The sequence below is a fragment of the Musca autumnalis genome, unplaced genomic scaffold (genome assembly GCF_047663935.1).
Source record: "Musca autumnalis isolate F117 unplaced genomic scaffold, ASM4766393v1 scaffold_4, whole genome shotgun sequence".
Classification (NCBI taxonomy): Eukaryota; Metazoa; Arthropoda; class Insecta; order Diptera; family Muscidae; genus Musca; species Musca autumnalis.
Window position 1 is genome coordinate 66681890 of NW_027411977.1, and position 22515 is coordinate 66704404.

General features: G+C 36.4%; 1 protein-coding gene across 2 annotated transcripts; it reads right to left on the bottom strand.

The window, feature by feature from the left end:
- Positions 1-909: 909 nt before the first annotated feature.
- Positions 910-12557, bottom strand: LOC141404123 (uncharacterized). 2 transcript variants are annotated; one of them, XM_073987439.1, is made up of 2 exons: positions 10908-12557; positions 910-1827 (listed from the first exon to the last, which is right to left on the bottom strand). In XM_073987439.1, exons 1-2 carry the CDS (start codon positions 12529-12531, stop codon positions 1784-1786), a joined length of 1668 nt encoding a protein of 555 aa, XP_073843540.1. In that variant the 5' UTR covers positions 12532-12557; the 3' UTR covers positions 910-1783. The 2 variants fall into 2 exon arrangements, with proteins under 2 accessions (XP_073843540.1, XP_073843539.1); XM_073987438.1 differs by having other exon boundaries at positions 910-1089; positions 10908-12553.
- Between the last annotated feature and the right edge of the window lie 9958 nt (positions 12558-22515).

The window sequence follows — 22515 nt, forward strand, 5'->3', positions numbered from 1 at the left end:
ATAGCCCCCATACAAATTACGCGTGACGCTTCGTCGTTTTAAGGAATTTTTAAGATATTTGTCCCATTTTACCACTGAATTGGTTGTAATTTGGTATTTTCTGTCTCCAGAGGCCAAAAAACATTCCTACCAAAGTTGGTTTATATTGGTCCACGTTTTGGTATAGCCTCCATATAACGCCCCATATAAAGTACGCGTCATTTTAATATATTTTGAATGTATTAGTCCCATTTGACAACATAATCGGTTGCAACTTTGTATTTTGTGTTTCCAGAGGCTAAGAAACATTTCTACCACGTTTTGATATAGCCCCCATAGGACGATATCTCCCGATTTTCGATATTTTGAAGGTTTTGGCCTCATTATCACACCAAGATCGCTTAAATTTGGTATTTAGTCTTCGTTGGGGGTATAAAACTTCCCCCCAGAAATTTGTAGGTATAGGTCCGCGCCATCATATAGCCCCCATAGAACGGTAACATCCGATTTTCAGTATTTTGAAGGTTGTGGCCACATTAATCCACCGAAATGGCTGAAATTTGTGGTGGAGGGTATAAAAAGTTCGGCCCGACCAAACTTAACGCTTTTCCCACTTGTTTTTGTTAAAAAATTATATTTTTGAAAAAAAAAACGTTTACGACATTCTTATGATTCTCAGAATTAAAAAAAATCAGTGAGAAACAAATGTTATGTCGGTTTAATTATCTCATGTGGCTCTAAAGTTTATTTTCAATTATATATCTGCTTACAGTGACTTCAAAAAATGGCCCATAATTCTGATAAATTCATATTTTAAAATCATTTTGTGCGTGAGGTTTTTTTACCGAATCACCGTATAATTAAGATTTTATTTTAATCTTATGTAGATAGTGTTTCTACAGGGATATAGGGTTATAAAAAGTCATTTAATAATAATTTAATAATAATTATTTTATTTTTCTTTTTTTTTTCAGAGCAAAATAACACCGCTAAAAGGAAAGTAAGGTCATTCAGTTGGTTTTCCAACAACTATACGATACATGTCTTCACAGTTTTCATTTTGTAATTTATTTATAATGGAATTGAAATTTCGTCTTAAGTCATTGCAATCTGAAAATATAAGAAAAAAAAACAAATTAATGCAAGATGGGCATGAAGCACAGTGTAAAATAATATCGAGAATATACCTATTCAAATGGTGTTCATTGGAGAGCACGATAACTCTCGAACTGATCAACCGATTTGGTCTAATGCTTGGTCTTCGTCATATTTTGTCCTAACTTGGTTTCACTTCGATTATGGTCCACAACTTCCGGTACTTTGCCCCAATATTTAAAAAATGACACTATAATGGTATGCACGATGCCTCTTGAACGGGGCAACCAATTTGTTCCAAACTTTTGATCTCCTAATATTTTTTTCCAAATTTTGTCCATATTGGTTCTCTTCTTTGGGTACCTCCCTCACAAAAGTTCAGCATATGTGACTAATTGCAGTTTAGGCTCTGTTCGAAAATCGTTTGGAAATATATACCGATACTGTTCGTTGTGGTCCTGTTTGCGATATTATGTTTTCCGTGGACAAGTCCATGCTTTCTGGCATATAGGTCCAAAAGTTATACGATGACCCACTGAATTGACTAGTGGGCGCGATATGTATCGAAAAGATATGTCTCCTTTAATAGGATCCACTGCCATAATGGAATATGTCGGTCCATTCCTTCAAGTACTTCTTCCGCTGAAGGAGATATACCCTCAGCCTCTGACCAAAAACGAAGGAAACAAATAATTATTGTGTACCGTAATTATTGTTTTGCCGTATATTGATTTTGTATTACGAGTTTGGAATCTGTAATATCGGGTTATACCAAATTATTGACATATACCAAACATTTTTAGTAAGAAATCTTATTCATAGAGAAATATTAAATTATTCTAAACAAAGTTTTGGAAGACATTTTTGAAAAAGTGTGCACTGTAGCCACTTTAGTACGCGTAGGCAGGATTCTTTTGGAGACTTTAGGCCATTTGCTCAGGAAATATAAACTTACTACGGGAAAAATTGTACCGTTGTAATAGGGACCGCGAATACAATATTCTGCAAAAAACTCAAATAGATTCGAACTGAATCCTCAAACTACAGTTCACCCAAATTTTGTGCGGGAGGTGCTCCAAGGACGGGACCTTTCTATATAGTCCATATTCCAACTTGATACATGCTTGCATGAAGTATTACGATGTACATATCATGGACCAATCAGAAACTCCCTGCGAGTGATATCTTGCGGATTTGCTTTTTTTAGTTGGAGTCGTCAGAATTTCTTGCAGCTTTTAGGCCATTATCTCAGGAAGTATGAACTTGCCCTCGACAAAAAGTATACCCTCGTAAAGGGGGCAGCATGGAAAACATGCTGAAAAAATGTTTAAAAAGATCCGATAGGAGCTCCTAAACTAAACATATTCCGAATTTTGTATGATAGGTACCCGAAATAGTGAACCGCCGTAGTCCATATTCGAACACGATCTATATGTGGAAGGGATAATATGATGGGCAAAGCTTGGTCCAAATCGATGGCTCCCTTCGAGAGTTATCGTTCACACCAATTTACAGATAAATTTTGAAATTTTGTGGGGAAGGTACCCGAAGCAGTGGACCGATATGGTCCATCTTCGAACTTAAACTAAGTTTGGGCAAAATATTACGATGTGCAAAATTTGGTTCGTATCGGTTGATCCGTTATCGTGCGCACCAGCCAGGCAGACCGACAGACAGACGGACGGACATGGCTAAATCGACTCCCAATTGTCTGAAACGAATTTCGCCCAAACATACTTGGGGTCAAATCTTTGTCCATAGATGAAATTATCTTTTCACATAGGCACGATAATAAACATTATTTCAGTCATGAATAGGCAAAACTTCATTCATTCTCCCAATAGAAAAAATAATTTTTTAATACCCTCGTTGGTCAAAGTGCTATAACAAGGGAACAAAGTACGAGCAAATAGCTACTACACGGCGTTTAAATTCAACAAATAAATTTAAAAAAACATATCGCTCATTTACTCACTCAAAAAATGCGTGTTCTCAGTTAGCAATTTATATTTTTTAATACTTCTGCTTTATCTTGTATCAAATTTTCATGTTGATTTCTCTAAATTCGAAGAGCTACATCTTATTTACTAGGAGTTGGGAAGTCAAATTTCAGTCGGCAACTTAAATCACGTTTTTCTTGTCACATACTCTTTGAGTAAATGAACGATATGTTCTATTTAAAGAACGTTTGAATTAAATTTATTTTCACTTAACACAATTGCCCAAAAGCTCTAAATTTTACGGTAAACATATAAAATGACGGGTGGGCGCGATATTTATCGAAAGCAGTTACACCCAAAATAAGATCCACTTGAACTATGTTGGTTTTGTTATTCCTAGCAGTGCCTTTTCCGCAACACTTTTCACCTTTAATCCCAATCAATATTTTTGTCGACATGGCCATACGACCAAAAAGGTGCGCAACATTCAAAAAAAGGAAAAGTATTTTGGTTATATAGCCGGTATTCGAAAGTTTCAATTCTCACAGGCTGAGAGTATATAATAATAAATTCGTTGGAACGTGTTTACGGAGGGTTAACAGTGTATCTGTATAATTCAACAGAATAGTGAGAGCCAAAACCAGCAGCACTCAAATATAAACAATTGTAGAAAAGAAAACGACAAAATTCGACAGAGCATATCTTTCTCTCTTGAAAGTAAAAGTACTGAATTTTTTGTTTTATATTTATTTGCAAATGCGACCGGCGCAGTGGAATGAACAATATAGAAATGCAATATACGTACATATGTATGTATATACGAGAGTAGTACTTATGAATTCAATTCACCATTTGATGTACTTTTATCGAATGAAACATTTGGATTATTTTCCTTAATAATATAAAGTACAAGCTATATTTTTTACCCTTATCATTTATGCTAACGAGGGTATATACACTTTCATACGGGCAAAGTGTGCCTCATTATACCCTCAGCCTTTAGGCTAAAGAGGGCATTTACACTTTGATACGACCAAAAATGTGCCTCATCGAAATAATGGTTTTAGACCAGGCATGACCAAAAAGAGAACGGAGAAAATGTGAATGTATTCAAAATATTGGCCACTTATAACAGTGTGTTAGTAAGTTTGTAGTCACGCAAGCTATAAAACAACCCTGTAGGGACTGTGGCCGATTTAAAGCTCACATAAAGCTACCTTTTTTTTGAACATAAGTGGCATTTTATCGATCATTTTGCCTTATGCCAACTGACTAATTTTACAAGGCGATGAGCGCCTGAGTAGTCAGTATTGTCCAACGCCAGATAACTTTTCGACTGATAATAAACTAACTTCTTTTTGCCTATTTTTAGTCAGTTTAAAACATAATGTGAAAAAAAAACAATTTTTGTTTCTGTGTGTTTTTTATTTTTGACTTTTCCTATTCTCTCTCTCCCTCCCTTTATCTCTCTCTCTTTTTTGTTAGAGAGAAGAAGAGGCAAATTTGTATATTTCCTTTGCGTACCTTTTTAATTCCTTTTAATTACTGAGTAATATGTACGAATATGTTCAGTCCATCAACACTGTATTCTATAATTGGATGCTGCATTTATACGAAGAATATTAAGAAAAAGCAAGTGTGAATTATTTATACATTTGTGCCTTATTTTTTCGACAAGCACAAATACTGTGCAGAAGATACATGTTTCTATTTTCAAAGTGGTTAATCTCTAGATAACTTTTCGACTAACTTTTTATTGGTCGAAAAGTTATCTAGACATGGACAATTGCCGAATTTTTTTTCTGTTCAAAGTGTTCATCTCTAGATAACTTTTCAGCCAGTTTTTAGTCAGTTTAAAAATTATCGATCTATTATCAATCATTTTATCAACTGGTTAATAAAAGTCCGACAGGGAATAACAAATCAAAACATTTGTTCTCTTTTGTACGCTCTTTCTGTACATTCGGGTCGTGTGCGTGTAAATTGCTGAAAATCATCGGCACCGCCGTGCCAAATGTGACCATGATTGTTTTAGACCCCAAGTATGTTTGTACGATATCCGTTTCAGACAATTTTGAGTAGTTCTAGCAATGTCCGTCCGTCTGTCTGTCTGGCTGGCTGGTGCGCATGATAACTCTCGAACGGATCAACTAATTTGGTCTAAAATTTGGCTCTTGCAATATTTTGTCCAAACTTAGTTTAAGTTCGAAGATGTATTATATCGGTCCACTCCTTCTGGTACCTCCACCACAAAAGTTCGAAAATGTTCGGAAAAATTGTGCGCATGATAACTCTTGAAGGGAGTGACCGATCGTAAAATTTCTACCAAACTTAGATGAGATTCCAATATGGACTCTATCCACTCCTTCGGGTACCTCCCACACAAAAGTTCAGATTAGGACTTGCTCTCGAATCGCTTCGATTTTTGTTGTAGCAACATGTATGCACTACCTTTCATACGACGGTATAAGTTTCATCAAGGGCAAGTCCATGGACCGATTTGGTCCATACTTTACACATCCTTATATTTCTACCATATATAGATCAGGGGCCTAGTTACGTGATTCGATTCGATCGAGAATTTGCTCGTGAATAAGTTTTCGACACAATAAAAAAACGGCATGACAAAACTCGATCGAAAACTTTCAAGCAATGTTGTCGATTTTTTCGATGGTAACCGGTAATCGATCAGGCAATCTTCAGGGGTTATTATGAAGGTAGACGCCAAACAATGTGTTTATTTTAAACCAAAACTAAAACCATAAATTATGAATGAAAAAATAAAAATATTTGTGGAATTTGTTGAATGATACATTCAATTATAATTTTGGAATGAAGTACTTAGCAAAATGTTCGATGCCAAAGATGCCATTCAATCATGGGTGCAAGTGAGCTGGCATGCCATCTTTTTAGCATCTTTATCGATGAATTTTATATGAGGTTGGACCCCAAAAGATGCTATTCATTTTTGTATCCAAGCCATGTCATTTACACCAATGCTTTGACATGTCATTTTCACCAATGCTATGGCATGTCATTTTCACCAACCCTTTGCAATGATATTATCATTACGACGATAGTTTTAACAACGTTGGTTGTGATTTCGAGTATCCCACAACATCAAGCCTATTTTAAATAATTAATCTTATATATTTAGAAAAAATTTTATAAATAAAACCACAAAATTCATCTCTCTTGGATCGATGGAGTGGGTTCAAATGCTGATGAAAAGATCGGATTTTTCACGACTTCTTTTGCATGGGTTCAAAAGCTGATGAAAAGATCGGATCTTTCACGACTTCTTTTGCATTGGTTCAAATGATAATGAAAAGATCGGATCTTTGACGACTTCGTTTGAACCAATTCAAAAGATGCCATGAAATTACGTCATCGCATGGAACCCCTTCCTTCAAATTTTGCAGGGTAGTGCTAAGAAAATAACAAGTAAGAAAAGCGTTAAGTTCGGCCGGGCCGAACTTTTTATACCCTCCACCACAAATTTCAGCCTTTTCGGTGGATTAATGTGACCACAACCTTCAAAAAACCGAAATTCGGAAGGTACCGTTCTATGGGAGCTATATGATGGCGTGGACCTATACCTACAAATTTCTGGAGTAAAGTTTTATAAGCCTAAAGAAGACTAAATACCAAATTTCAGCCATCTCGGTGTGATAATGCGGCTAAAAGCTTCAAAATATCGAAAATCGGGAGATATCGTATCATAGGGGCTATATCAACACGTGGACCTATATAAACATTTTATGGTAGAAATGTTTCTTAGCCTCTGGAAACACAAACACAAAGTTACAACCGATTCTTTGGTCAAATGGGTCTGATACATTCAAAATATATTAAAATTACGCGTACTTTATATGGTGCCTTATATGGGGGCTACACCAAAACGTGGACCTATATAACCCAACTTCGGTAGGAATGTTTTCTGGCCTCTGGAGACACAAAATACAAAATTACAACCAATTCTGTGGTCAAATGGATCTACTACGTTCAAAATATATTAAAATGACGCGTACTTTATATGGCGCCTTATATAAACGTGGACCTATATAACCCAACTTTGGTAAGAATATTTTTTTGGCCTCTGGAGACACAAAATACCAAATTACAACCAATTCGATGGTAAAATGGGACATACAGTTGCGTTCAAAATAATAGGAGCGCCCATACAAAAAAAGAAAATTGTCAAAAAATATGGTTAAACTTACCTATTTTGGTTTATTTTGAATTTGTTTAACATTGTTGACATCCCAACAGTTAATTCATCAGCAGAAATGTGGCAATCTGTTTTAAATTATTTACTGTTTACACCAACATTATAAATCGTGTTTAAAGTTTTTGTTCAAAAAAATAGGAGTGTGGAAGAAAAAGGACGATAAAAATAGCTTTAGTTGAGTTTAGGATCAAAATTGTCAATATTTTAGTTAACAGTAGTAAATCCAATAGATTTTATGAGATTTGATTGCTGTTTGAAAACAAAAGTCCTTTGGAGGTAGCCAAGAAACAGGCGATTGTCCTTGCAGAAATTGTTTCCATAAATTGAGCACTTATTGGGCAACTCAATGGATTTTGTAGACAAAAGCTTTAACGATTAGATTTGTTTGATGCGATGGATGTTATCTCTAACAATATATAATGATTGGTATCCCATAAATTTGTGTATTTTGATCCTTGAGCCAAGTTTAAGGACAGTTTACATTAGCCCTTAAGGAAAGGATCGTCCAAAAAATCGTATCTATAAGGAATTTATTCCCCTAACCAAATAATATTTAAAAGTCCTTAGGATGCTAACCTTGTATATGCAATCAGTTTCGCTTCTATTCAAAAAATGTTTAAAACGTGAACGGTTTGAAATGTACTTTGAACCATTTAGTGATACGCAGGCTGGGATTGCACTAAGGTTGGTATACGCCGTAATATATTTTTCAATATAAACTTACGTTTTTCACTCAAAAATACTTCATTTAGGTTATTTTCATTAGAAAACTTTTTATTATACGATGCAAAACCTAATAAAAATAGTCTTAGGCCAACTTCAAAAGTTTGTCTTTAAAGTTTCCTTCTCAACAAAGCGTTTTGAAAAATGTCTCATATGTGCCAATCATCCAATTATTCAAAAATGAACCATATAATGAATTCTGCGTGCAGTTAAGATGCTAAGGACCTCAAAAAATCACTTGATTGAATGCCTTATATTGATTTAATGCCTTATAGATACGCTTTTTTAACCGATGCTTACGTAAAGAGGTAACGGAAACCGGCTTAAGGATCAAAATACACAAATTTCTGGGATACCGATCATTATATATTGATCGAGATAACAGTCAGAGCATCAAAAATTCTCTAATCACTAAAGTTCTGTCTACAAAATCCATTGAGTTACCCCATAAGTGCTCATTTTATGCTCAATTTTTAGGCTACCTCCAAAAGAACTTTTGTTTTCCAACAGCCATCAAATTTCATAAAATCTATTGGATTCACAACTGTCAACTAAAATATAGACACTTTTGATCTTAAACTCAACTAAAAATATTTTTATTGTCCTTTTTCTTCCGCACTCCTATTTTTTTAACAACAAATTGGTGTAAACAGTAAATAATTTAAAACAGATTACCACATTTCTGCTGATGAATTAACTGTTGGGATGTCAACAATGTTAAACAAATTCAAAATAAACCAAAATGGGTAAGTTTAACCATGTTTATTCGACCATTCCCTTGGTGTTAATGAGCACTCCTATTATTTTGAACACAGCTGTATATCTTAAAAATTCCTTAAAACGACGACGCGTCATTTTGTATAGGGGCTATACGAAACCGTGGACCTACATAGCCCGCTTTCAATACCAAAAGTCCTACGTACATATAATATATTTTCCCAAAGTTTCATCAACCTACGTCAATCCGTTCGGACGCTAGAGTGATTTCCACAGACGGACGGACATGGCTATATCGATGTAGAATTGCACGCTGATCAAGAATATATATACTTTGTGGGGTCTACAATGATTATTTCGAGTAGTTACAAACGTAGTGACAAACTTAATATACCCCCATCCTATGGTGGAGGGTATAAAAAAGTTATCTATGTTTACAATACCTTTTTGACATTGTTGTAACAGATTGCTGATACATCTACCATAATACATAGTTCTCTCTCAAAATAAATGAGAGAGAATTTGGTGGATTTTTTGCTTAGCCTCTCTGAGAGAGTATTTCCTTTGGTAAACAACGTATGATCCCAGCAAGCCAAATGTCTGATGTCCGACACGTCTGAACAATTTCGGAAGCAAAGTCGTTCAGATTTCGTTCCGATTTCTAAACGATTTTTCGATTCCCAAGGATTTTCTTCAGATTTCGTTACGAAATCGGACCGAAATCGACCCGATGTCGCTCCGGAATTTCGTTCCGAAATTATGTTAACCACTTCATACAACTTTCGTTAAGATATCGTTACGATTTCGGATCAGATATCGGACGTATCGTCCGGTACGATTGGTTTGCTGGGATGTATTCCAGGTATCGGCACTAGTACAAACGTATTGTTTGCGGTCTCACGCATACGACTCTCTCTCGCTCTCTTCACAAACAGCGTGTGCGTTAATGCATTGCTAAAATTAAAAATCATTGAAACAAGCGACAACAGAACCTTCTTCATTGACTTCTGAACGAAGACTGAGTGGTGGTTGTTCTGTTGTTATTCTCATTAAGGGCACGTGTGCCCCCTTTTTGCCGGTGAATTTGCTGATGAATTCTATTATATGTTGTTCATCTATGAAAAAGGCTATTAATATTAAAATATTTTTTGCGGGAATGCTTACTTTTTTAAATTATTTTTAAAGACTGCAAAACGTAAATTTTGGCTAATGAATGCATAAATTTGTATAATTTTTTTTATTGATATTTTGTATGACCGTGTTGTTGTTTTTACTTTTGTTTTTATATTTTTATACCGGGCTAATTTTTTAATTCCAATTTTATTACTATTTCTCAAACGAGTGCAAAGGACTTTTCTCAATTTTTCTTGTTATTTTGTGTTAAAAAATGCTGAGATTTTTTACTAATTTTATTTTTCTTTTACAAATCAACAACAAACATTAATTTTTACATTTTATACAAAAAGACATGTAGAAGAATTTCATTTTGTTGGTTTACGATAGGTAATTTAGGTACGAATAATTTCTCGCAAATTTATGCTCATTAACTCGATAATTTTACTCGATAACGAATGTTGCCATTCCAAATTGGGGTACTCGGTTCGAAACAACTCGATATCGAATCACATAATTAGCCCCCAGGTTTGAATATGGGCTATATTTGTCCACTCCTTCGGGTAACTCCCCCACAAAATTTCGGATAAGTTCACTTTAAGACCTGCTCTCGGATCACTTTGATTTTTGTTTAAACAGCTTGCATTCGCTGCTTCAAATACGACGGTAATTTTTTTTTTCAGTGGCAAGTCCATATTTCTTGTAAAAACAGCCCGAAAGATACAGAAACTCCCTATGTCACAATATGTAGTGGCTGGAGAGCACGAAAACTCTCAAACTGAACAACCGATTTGGTCCAAAATTTGCCCTTCGTCATATTTTGTCGAAACTTAGTTTCAGTTCCAAGATGGGCAATACCGGTTCCCAACTTTCGGTACTTCCCCCAATATTTAGAAAATGTCACTAAAATGGTATGCACAATATCTCTTAAACGGCCAACAATTTTGGACCAAACTTTGGATGTCGTAATATGTTGTTCAAATTTAGTTTATTTTCTAAAATGGCCCATGTCGGTCAATCAATAATGACGATTTTATTCATTTTTGAAGGCCGTTCGAATATGAGTTTTGCATACTGTATGTTTGTATTTACAATAGATTTTTGCTTACCGATTGCGTAACCAAAAATATCGATTTCTTTCAAATTCTTGGGAAAGTATTTGTGATGCAGCAGCTTCCTTAGGCATTGATCATAGTCGAAGTCTTCAAATGTAAGTGTACAAATGAGTGTTGCCATGTTGCAGCTGTTTGCAAATAACTCCAACCAAAAATCCAAATTAATTTCGAATATTTGCAAAGGTATTGACAATCGTTTGATGTTGGTTTGAAAATCACCTTCCAGTGGAATATTATAATTGGGCATAGATTCGGGATTGATATTTCTATTATATTCCACACTTGATTGCATCATGCTGAGCTCTTCTAAGGTGGGATGATTCAAAATCTTTAGAATTTGGGACCAGTTGCCGCTGCTGAAGTGATGATCCACTATTGTTAAGTTCTGAAGACTTGTAAGTTGATCATAACAATGCAGTGTGATTTCTTCGCTGATGTGGCAATCTTGTTGCGAATGATGCCATATTAACTCCTTGATGTGGCCATTTTGCAACAAATTACTGATTTCTTCTAATTTCAACATATAGTGGCAGTCCAATTTTAAACTTTGCAGCTTGGTTGAAATGTGAAAGTGCTCTGTACTTTCATCATCGTCATATTCAGTGGATATAAAAGTGAGTTTTTTCATGTTGTTTTGTAGAATTTTCTTTAAATGATGTATGCTTAAACCTGTACATTCGAGAAGAGCAAATTCTTTTATATTTTTTGGTAAAACGATGTTTGCCACTTTATCAAATTTGGAGTTGGCTATTTCAAATATTTCTAAGCTTGGACATGTCGCAGCTATTATCTGAAGCATTTGATAATTTATAGTTTCCAAAACTTGCAGCCTAAGTGTTGTAAGGTTTTCCATGTGGTTTATGAATTTGGGAAAATTATCCAAAGAAGTTTTAATTTGCATTTTCTTCAAACAGTTTGTGCCGATTTGTCCCTCCGTGATTGTAGTTTCGTGAATAATTCTATCATTCAAACATAAGGTTTTCAATTGAAGTTTCCTTAACAATTCCAGCCATTTGTTATATTCAATTGTTGGTAAATACCATTCATAATTTTTCAATGAAAACGCATTTAGTTTGGGAAATTTTTCCAATATCTCCAATTTAATGTCGCTGGCTATTTGTAAAATCCCACCCTGGTCATTGGAACAATACTCCAGTGTAATTTCTTCCAATTGGTTACAGCATACACTTAAAATTTCCCAAAACTTTGAACTAACTTCCATGCCATTCAATTTTAGTTTCACAATATTGGGAAATTCTCGCATATCCACAAGATCTTCAACAACTTCATGGGTGAAAATTTCCATTTCCAAATAACAACTGATGAGATTCAATTCAAACACTTGTGAACCGTAGACTTTAATAAATTCTTCAAATTCTGATGGTTTCAAACAACGTCGCTTAACTCCACTACGATTTGTAACAACATAATTGAATGTTTGATGATAAATCACTCGAAGATGTTCATAATTCTCCATCGAAATGTGTGTTTGGAAAGTCTTCTTCAGCTCCTTATTTACTTGGGACAATCGCAGTTGATCTTCAAATTCCAAATTTTTATAGATCAGTTTTATTATTTCACAATTTGTGGCAATTTTTTGCAAACCGCTTTCCAGCATGGTAGACTGTGTTCTATTTACAAGAGAGCTACAAACATTTGCAATTAAGGTAATGCATGCATACCTTATCGCTATCGGGAGATAAGAAAACGGGCGGAAATTATTCTTGTTTTGCGCATATTCTTTTGTGTTGTTGGTTGTGCTCTCGGTGTGGCCTACTTAGCGTTTTTATGCCCTCTTCCACCAAATATGAAACGTATATTAAAATCGGTCTTTCCGTTTGTAAACCATGGAAATATTCGTCGGTGACTCTATCCACATGCATATCGTCATAATAATTTTACAGAAGCAGCAAAAAACGTTATAAAATGAAAAACTGTTTTATGGAATATCAATCTTATGAAGGCGAGTATGTGGGATATTATAGTACGGTTACATTTGAGTTTTTTTGCGGGGTTAACCCACTCCATGAGGATTTATTTGACGTTTGCGCTATGGAATTGACATTCGAAACCCAAACCCACTGGGTTAATCCGGTTAAGTGTAACCGGTGTATTATCAATCATATACGAATGGGAGTAAGTAATGAAACCAAAACCACAATCGTTTTTGTTAATTACAACAATTGTTTTTGTCATATCAAACAATAGTTTTTGTCTGCTGAACCAGCGTTAGGCGAGAGAGCGCCCACGGGCGCTCATGAACGTTGCTCTCTCCACACACACAATTCAACCAATTGAAAAAGCATGCACTCACACAATGACACCCCGTAAAGTATGCAATAGAAAAGTATGGTGCCTGACACTGTGCTGAACAATATTATTCTCTTTTCTTCGACAATTTTATTATCTTCTCTCGGTATTCGATGCCGTGGTGGGTTCCTCTTATCTTTGTTTCTTATTTTACCTTCGTTCTTTTTTTGTGTATGTACACTAGGGCTATAACCAAAAAAATACCACCACATAGCCGTGTAGAGCATGGAAAACTATTATGAAATAAGGTGAAATTTTTTCTCTATCGCGAAAAAAGTTTCCGCACCAAATGCATTGAAGTTCAGAAATGCATTTTTTAATTTTATCTGTTATAACAACATATTTGCTTTTCATTAAAATTTTTATTTTTTGGTAATCTAATTTAAAATCATTATCAAAGCGTTCTGGACCAATTTGTTCTCAAATCGCGCCATTTCGGAGCATATTAGGAAATTTTGACACTATTGCAATTTTTGGTTTTTCTTTATAAACTCGCGAATTTTATGTTTATATTTTTTGTACCTATCGGACAAGTGAATTTGGGGTCATTTGCAACGAATTCGCGAAAGTTACAAGCTGTTTTTGTTGACCTTGCCTGTGAGAATTGTATTTGTTTTCTACAAAAATACAACACCAGTACCATGTGGGGAATTTTGTCCTAATAATGAAAACGCGTTTCTAAGATCGATTCGGTGAAAAAAGTTTCCGCACCGACTGTGATTACTAAAACCCTTTTCGTATTTTTTCTACTTATAATTTTAAATTTGCTTTATTTGAATAAATATTTATAGACAAAAATACATTTCTCACAGGCAAAGTCATTAAAAACAGTCTGTAACTTTCGCGAATTTGTTGCAAATGACACCATATTCTCTTGCCCGATAGGTACAAAAAATAAAAACATAACATTCACGAGTTTATAAAGAAAAACCAAAAATTGCAATAGTGTCAAAAGTTCCTAATATGCTCCGAAATGGCGCGATTTGAGAACAAATTGGTCCAGAACGCTTTGATAATGATTTTAAATTAGATTACAAAAAAATAAAAATTTTAATGAAAAGCAAATATGTTGTTATAACAGATAAAATTAAAAAATGCATTTCTGAACTTCAATGCATTTGGTGCGGAAACTTTTTTCGCGATAGAGAAAAAATTTTACCTTATTTCATAATAGTTTTTCATGCTCTACACGGCTATGTGGTGGTATTTTTGATATCTGCAAAAAAGTGCAAAAAGTTATATCCCTAATGTACACTAGCATTCGGCACACAACAACAACAATTTGAGCAAACACTGTTGTAAGTCCATGGTTATTCAATTAGTGAATGGAGAGAGAAGCTCTCTTTGCTTGCTCGCGAGTAAAGAGTTGCCGAATTCTGATGTACACCAGCATCAGGCACCCCACACCGCAGATATACCTAATCCTGGAGGAGATCTTCAGGGCCTGTTTGTTTCTTTCCTTCGAATCAGATCTGTGGAAGGAGGTAAAGGTAACTTACATCCCCAAAGCGGGGAAAGCCAGTCACTCTGCACCGAAAGACTACAGACCTATAAGCGTATCCTCCTTTCTCCTCAAGACACTCGAACGACTGATCGATCTGGAGATTAGGAGCAGAATGCTTACATGAAAGGTAAATCTGTCGAAACCGCTCTTCATGAGGTCGTGGGTTTTATTGAGAAATATGGAGAATTCAAACTTTACCTTGGCGGCTTTCCTGGATATAGAAGGAGCCTTTAACAACGTAAAACTCGAGTCCATTCATCTCTCGCTTAGAGCGGTCAACACCCCGGAAACCCTGATCTGCTGGATAAATAGAATGCTGGAGAGCAGGATCATTAATTCCAGCATTGGGGAGTTGACAATAAGGAATGCAGTAACTAGAGGTACCCCCAGGGAGGTGTACTCTCACCGCTGCTGTGGCTACTTGTGATAAACAATATTTTGGCGGAATTCGACAATCAGGGCATCAAGGTTGTCGTATATGCGGATGATGTCGTTATACTAATAACTGGCAAATTCTTGTCCACAATATCGGAGCTTATGCAAAGAGCCTTATCAAAGCTGTCCCCTTGGGCCACCGCAAATGGCCTTGGTGTAAATCCAACGAAAACAGAACTGGTATTGTTCACCAGAAAGCGTAAGCTCGGCGACTTCGTGCCACCAACATTGGATGGAGTGCAATTACATCTATCTCCTGAGGCCAAATACCTAGGTACAATCCTGAACTTTCAATTGAGATGGAAAAGGAACGTCGAGGAACGGACGAAGAGAGGTATGATTGCACTTTATTCATGTAAGAATTCGGTTGGGAAAAGCTGGGGATTAAATCCAGCTATTATACACTGGCTGTATAATACTGTTGTGAGACCCATCTTATCCTACGAACTCCGGCAACATAGACAAGGTGCAAGGGGCAGCCTCGATCCTGATAACTGGAGCTTTTAGAAGTACAGCACAAGCAGCTCTAAATTCGATGTTGAACCTCTTGCCCATGAGACTCAGCATCAAAGGTCAAGCAGCACGTAGTGCCCTAAGGCTACATGAATTGAATAGTTGGCGTGACAGCACCTATGGACATGCATGCATTCTTCGGGAGCTAGGACCAAACCTTAGCTACTTATCACCAATCCAAAGATTTGAAGATTATTGAGGTCGTTATCCCTAGTAGAGATGACTGGATCCGTAGTAACCCTCCTCTGGACGGTCTGGCTTTCTACACAGACGGTTCCAAGATGGAAGAAGGTACCGGAGCTGGCGTCTACTGCGAACAGCTTTGTCTCGAATACTCATATAGGTTGAACAGCGACTGTAGTGTTTTCCAAGCAGAAATCTTCGCGATCAAAATGGCCGCAGAGTTGATAAAAAGTCTGGATGCAGAAATCTTTCTTCGTTGATAGTCAGCCGGCTCTTAAAGCCATCAAATCCTCCAATATCAAGTCTGAGGCCGTTCTTGAGTGTAGAACTGCTTTGGCGAACCTCACAAACGCTGTCCGACTCTGCTGGGTACCGTGACATTGTGGGAAACGAGAAGGCAGATGAACTGGCAAGACATGGATCCCAATCAACAAGTCTAGCAATCACTGATTCAATCAAACCACCCATATACCACCTTTTTCGGAGAGTGGAGACGTTCTTTGAAGAACTTGCCAAGGAACTACGGCATAACGAACCAAGGTGCAACGTGTCAAGGGCCATTTGGCCGACTCTATCAACAAACAGAACAACTTCACTCTTAAATTTGAACAAGTCAGAAATCAGGGTATTGACGGGAGTCATTACCGGTCATTGCAACATCCGAGCTTTTATCGGCAAATGGCAGGATGATGGCGTGGACTATTGCAGACTCTGTGAAGATGGGGAGGAAACGGAGACTATTAATCATATTTTATGTCGTTGCCCGATGTTAACTTGAACGCGATATATATTAACAGTAGTATGCTTTCCTCCAAGCTTAACCTTCTACTCAAACATGAAACCAACAATCATAAACAACTTCATCAAAAATTTGAATTGGCTGGGACGGCGCGACCCATAAGCGTAACTACTTCTCTGACAGTTTTTCTACCATCACCAAATAAACCACACTCTTTTCTTTATTATATCTTCATCTTTAATAATCCATTTATAATTACTTTCCCAACCCCACCCTCTTTTCTTTACTTTTCTCTTCTTTTGTCTTTTCAGGTAATTCTGAACCTCATTTTTCTGATTTATGGATGATCACAATGGACCGAAAGGTCTCCGAGTGGCGTAGTCAATATATATTGACTACACATCCCCAAACCTAATCAGGCACCCCATGCCAACGCACATTGCGTTGTTTGCATTAGTATTGGAGACATAACATGCTTCCCTCCAAACATTTGGTAGTTAAATATATCTTCTCTCAGTAAATGCGTCTCCGTAAAGTGCCAAGAACAAATATGTTGTTATCGCTTTTTTATCCGTATGTGGTCACAACTGCGCGACTTACAGTATTATAAAAAGCGACACTTTATGTTGTACAAAAACAAATGCTTAAAATCTGGAGTATTGATACTAATCTCTATTATAGAGACTTAAGCGAATTGTAATGAAAGCAAATAAGTAGAATAACACATGAGTTGATTGACGTGATTTCTTCAGTTCTTGTGACGTTCTGTTAGCAATCGGTACAAACTTGGTACCAAAATTTAAATGAAAATAAAGCTGCTTAGTTTCTTTGTTGTATATTTACAACTTTTATAAAAAGTAAATCAAACGTATTATTATTCATTTGAATTCAATGTTAATGCGGTTATAAAAGGTGCATTGTATTGTAAATTTTTTTCTTTTTTTATCAATTTTATAATAAAATGCATCTTTTATAACCGCAGTAACATGATATTCAAATAAATAATCATAATATGTTTGAATAAGCAATAAAAAAACTAAATAGCCTTTTACAAATACTGTCGGTTCCGTCACTACTGAAAGTTTCGTAAACGGTACCTGCATGAGTATCTAATGGACACTCAAAGTGCCCCGCTTCCGACACTCCAACTGAATCGCATAAGAAACATACAACAGTGACGGAAGCGAAAATAGAGTTTGGACCGCATAAGTGGAACAGTTTCTTTAGTAATTTTTGTCTTTTCGGAAACAAATGCGACTGTCGCATTAGACACAACAATCCGTTTTCAGTGACTTTTGCGTCAAGCAAGCGATAGAAAATGTTTGGAGGGTTAATAGTCATTTTGCTAAGGGGACGCATACACAAAAAACAAAAGAACCCAGCAAACCAATCGTACCGACATTGTAACGAAATCGGAACAAAATTCGGACGATACGTCCGATATCTGATCCGAAATCGTAACGATATCTTAACGAAAGTTGTATGAAGTGGTTGACATAATTTCGGAACGAAATGTCTTAGCGACATCGGATCGATTTCGTAACGAAATCTGAAGAAAATCCTTGCGAAATTGCGATAGGAAATATCTTTCCGACATTCGTTCCGAAATCGGTTCAAAATCTGAACTATTTCCTATCCGAAAAATCGTTTAGAAATCGGAACGACTTTGCTTCCGAAATTGTTCAGTCGTGTCGGACATCAGACATTTAGTTTGCTGGGAAGCGACGCACAACCTTCTTCATTGCCTGCTCAGCTGAGACTAACTTGTTTTGTTCTCTCCACATGTTGTATACGTGAATAAATGTACGCTACCAAAGAGCGTGCGTGCACCCTTTGCCTGATGCTGACAGCATCCCCCCACAGATCCTACAAAACAGTCCATTTGTATGTAAGAAATTCTAAATATTACGAGAAAACAAGCATTAAACCCCCACAAACGCCCCTGGCTACGCCCATGGGTATTGTCAATGATTTTTACAATATTGAGGAATTACGCAAGTTGTTTTTGCTTTGTATGTTTGGAGCGGTGGTGCTCAAAATATTTTGTGCATTAGTCTCTCTGATCGAGCCTTTCCTTTGATAAACCACGACAGATGAGAATAGAGAGAACATACTTTGTTGTTGCAGTCACGTTAACGTATATGGGTGATCTTGGCTGGTTTGGAGTAGGGATGCACAAAACAATATATGAAACGAAATGAAATTTACGCTAGAGTACTGTTTTGTGCATCTCTAGTTTGGAGCATAGCCGACCAAGAAGAGCGAGTGCTTAAATTGTTTATGTGTGGGTAAAATTACACTGACAGAACAGAACAGGGTGATGATTTTCATATTAAGTATGAAATGAAAAACACAGGAAAAAAGTTGTCCGGCGTGTTAACATTCAGAGCCAAACATAGTGGTGGGTGTGTAGGTTCGAATCGTCGGCTTTCCTTTTTCATTTGCATTATAGATCATAAAAAAGCTCGATTAATACATTAAAAAAAATAATACTAAAAATGATCTTCGCCTAAAAAGGCAAAATTTTCAAATAGAAAAAATATATTGTTGGCGCGTTCGCTTTGTATGACTAAAATTAAAAATAATATACAGTGAATCACAGTCAAAAGTATCCACTTCAGTTTCTTTTATTAAAACTGCGATTGCTAAGAGTTAATTAATGATAGCGATTTCAACTTTAAAATTTCTTCAAATGCATTGAACAAATTGTCTACGGTTCTAATATAAATTAGCATTTGACTTGTGTCCCTTATATCAGTGCTTTCATCAAAGCAAACAGATACATATACCGCATTTCGAATCCTCTCCTTTGTTTATATACATTTTTTATTGTTGCATTGCAGACGAGGCATTCTGCGTCATTAAAAATATTAATACAAAACAAAAAATCATTTTCAAATTCTTCCCTCCACATATTTGCTGTACAACTGCAAAATCTTTTCAGCGTACCCAAAAAAACAAATAAAGCGGGATCAAACTGCTTGCAAGACATTCAGTACAAGACTGAAGTAAAAAAATCAAAACATTGGCTATCTTACATTGCGTTCGGGTCGCGTGTGTGTGATTTGCCGAAAAACTTCGTAACCATATCAATACCTACGAACGGGTTTGGTTTGGAGCAAACGATGCTATTTATTCCAATGACGTACAGGAAGAGAATGCTATTTTGGTTTTTGTATGGGAAAGAGAGTTGTAGTTAACTTTTTCGTAAAGACGCGTGCATGGCTGATTTATACGCTACACCATCTTGTGATAAGGGGTATTATGTCTTTGTGCATTAGTTTGTAACATGCAAAAGGAAAGGAGATATGTATACAAATAGTTCCTTTTAGGGATATACATAGAATCACTTTCTGAGTCGATTTATGCATGTCCGTCTGTTCATGTATGTTTGTAAACAAAGTACAGGTCGCATTTATTGTCCGATTCGCATGAAAACTGGGAAAGATAGTTTTTTTGGCCAAAGGACGAACGCTATTTATTTTGGTAAAAATCGATTCAGATTTGGATATAGCCGCGGCATTTGGTGCACGAAACACGCTATATATGTCCGATTTCTATGAAATTTATAATGTGTGCCAGGATTCGGTCTAGAAATAAGTGTGCCAAATTATATTGAAATCGGTTCAGATTTGGATATAGCCCCCATATATATTTTCGCCCGATTTAAGGCATTTGGCGCACGAAATACGCTATATATGCCCGATTTCAATGAAATTTGGAATGTGCTACGGTATTTAGTCTAGAAATAAGTGTGCTAAATTAAATAGAAATCGGTTAAAATTTGGATATAGCTCCCATATATATTCTCGGCCGATTTTAGGTATATGATGCACGAAACGCGCTATATATGTCCGATTTCAATAAAATTTGGAATGTTTGCCGGGATTTGGCATAGAAATAAGTGTGCCAAATTATGTCGAAATCGGTTCAGATTTGTATATAGCTCCCATATATATATTTCACCGATTTGAGGTATTTGATGCACGAAACACGCTATATATCCAATTTTGATGAAATTTGGACTATGTAGAGCAATTTGGTCTACAAACAAATTGAAAAATTATATCGCAATCTGTTCTGATTTGGATTTAGCTCCCATATATATTTTAAATATTCCCAGTGGTGTAGGGTATTATATAGTCGGCCTCGCCCGACTTTGATTCTTTCCCTACTGGTTATACCCTCAGCCTTTAGGCTAGAAAGGGTATATACACTTTCATACGGGCTAAATGTGCCTCATCGAAATAATGGTTTTAGACCCCAAGTATGTTTGGACGAAATGTGTTTCAGATAATTTGGAGTTGATATAGCAATGTCCGTCCGTCTGTGTGTCTGTCTGGCTGGCTGGTGCGGACGATAACTCTCGAACGGATGAACCGATTCGGTTCAAAATTTGGTTTTCGTAATATTTTGTCCAAACTTAGTTTAAGTTTGAAGATGAGCTATATCGGTCCATTAATTCCGGTACATCTCCCACAAAAGTTCCAACATGTTAGGAAAATTTGTGGGCACGATAACTCATGAATGGAGTAACAGATTTGGTCCATACTTTGCACATCGTGAAATTTCTACCAGACTTAGATGTGGTTCCAATATGGACTCAATCGGCCCACTCTTTCGGGTATCTCCCACACAAAATTTCGGATAAGTTCAGTTTAGGACCTGCTCTCGAATCGCTCTGATTTTTGTTGCAACAACTTGTATTCACCTTCCCCCATACGACGGTAAAAGTTTCATCAGGGGCAGTTCCATACTTCCTGAGAATACGCCCGGAAAGGTGCAAAAATCCCCTATGGCACCATGTGTAGTTGTTGGAGGGCAAGATAACTCTCGAATGGATCTGTCGATTCGGTTCAAAATTTGGCCTTCGTAATATTTTTTCAAAACATAGTTTAAATTTGAAGATGGACTATATCGGTCCACTCCTTCAGGTACCTCCCCCAGAAAACTTCAAAAATGTTCGGAAAATTTTTGAGCACGATAACTCTTGAAGGGAGCGACCGATGTAATCCATACATTGCACACCCTAAAATATCTACCAGATATATATCAGGTTCGAATATGAACTATATTTGTCTAATCCTTCTGGTAACTCTCACACAACATTTCGGATAAGTTTAATTTAAGACCTGCTCTCGAATCACTTCGATTTTTGTTGAAGCGATTTGTATTCGTTACCTCCATTACGACGGTAAAAGTTTTTTCAGAGGCAAGTCCATATTTCTTGGGAAAACAGCCCGAATGGTGTAAAAAACCCCTATGTGACCATATGTGGCTGTCGGAGAACTCTCGAACTGTTTAACCGATTTGGCCCAACATTTGGTCTTCGTCATATTATACCCAAACTTAGTTTCATGGGTAATACCGTTCCACAACTTCCGGCACTTCTCCCCAATATTTAAAAAATGTCACTAAAATGTTAGGACGATATCACTTGAATGGGGCAACCAATTTGGTCCAAACTTTGGATATCCTAATATTTTATCAAAATTTAGTTTACTTTCTAAAATAGCCATATCGGTCCTCCCTAAGGGTACCTGCCCTACAAAAGTTCAACATTTGTGTCTTAGTGCAGTTAATTCCTAATCCACATTTTTGTCGGGAAGTTCAAATGTGCAAAAAGGGCTACAAAATTCTGAAGAGACCTTAAATACATTCGATCTGTCCGAAGGTGAAAGTTTCGTTTCACATTGGCTGAGGGTATATATCTGTCGGCAAAGCCGACTGTCACTTTTTTACTTGTTTTGGATTAGCAATTGCAATGCTTGAACAAAAAAAAAATGACTTGTTGGAACAAAAATAGCTTTTATGGTTCCAACAAAAGCGAAAAATATTTTTTCTCTGCGTGTTCTTGATTTCTTGTGGTTTCATATGGTGGCAGCCATGAGTCGTTGCAAACCTATTCTAATTTCAAC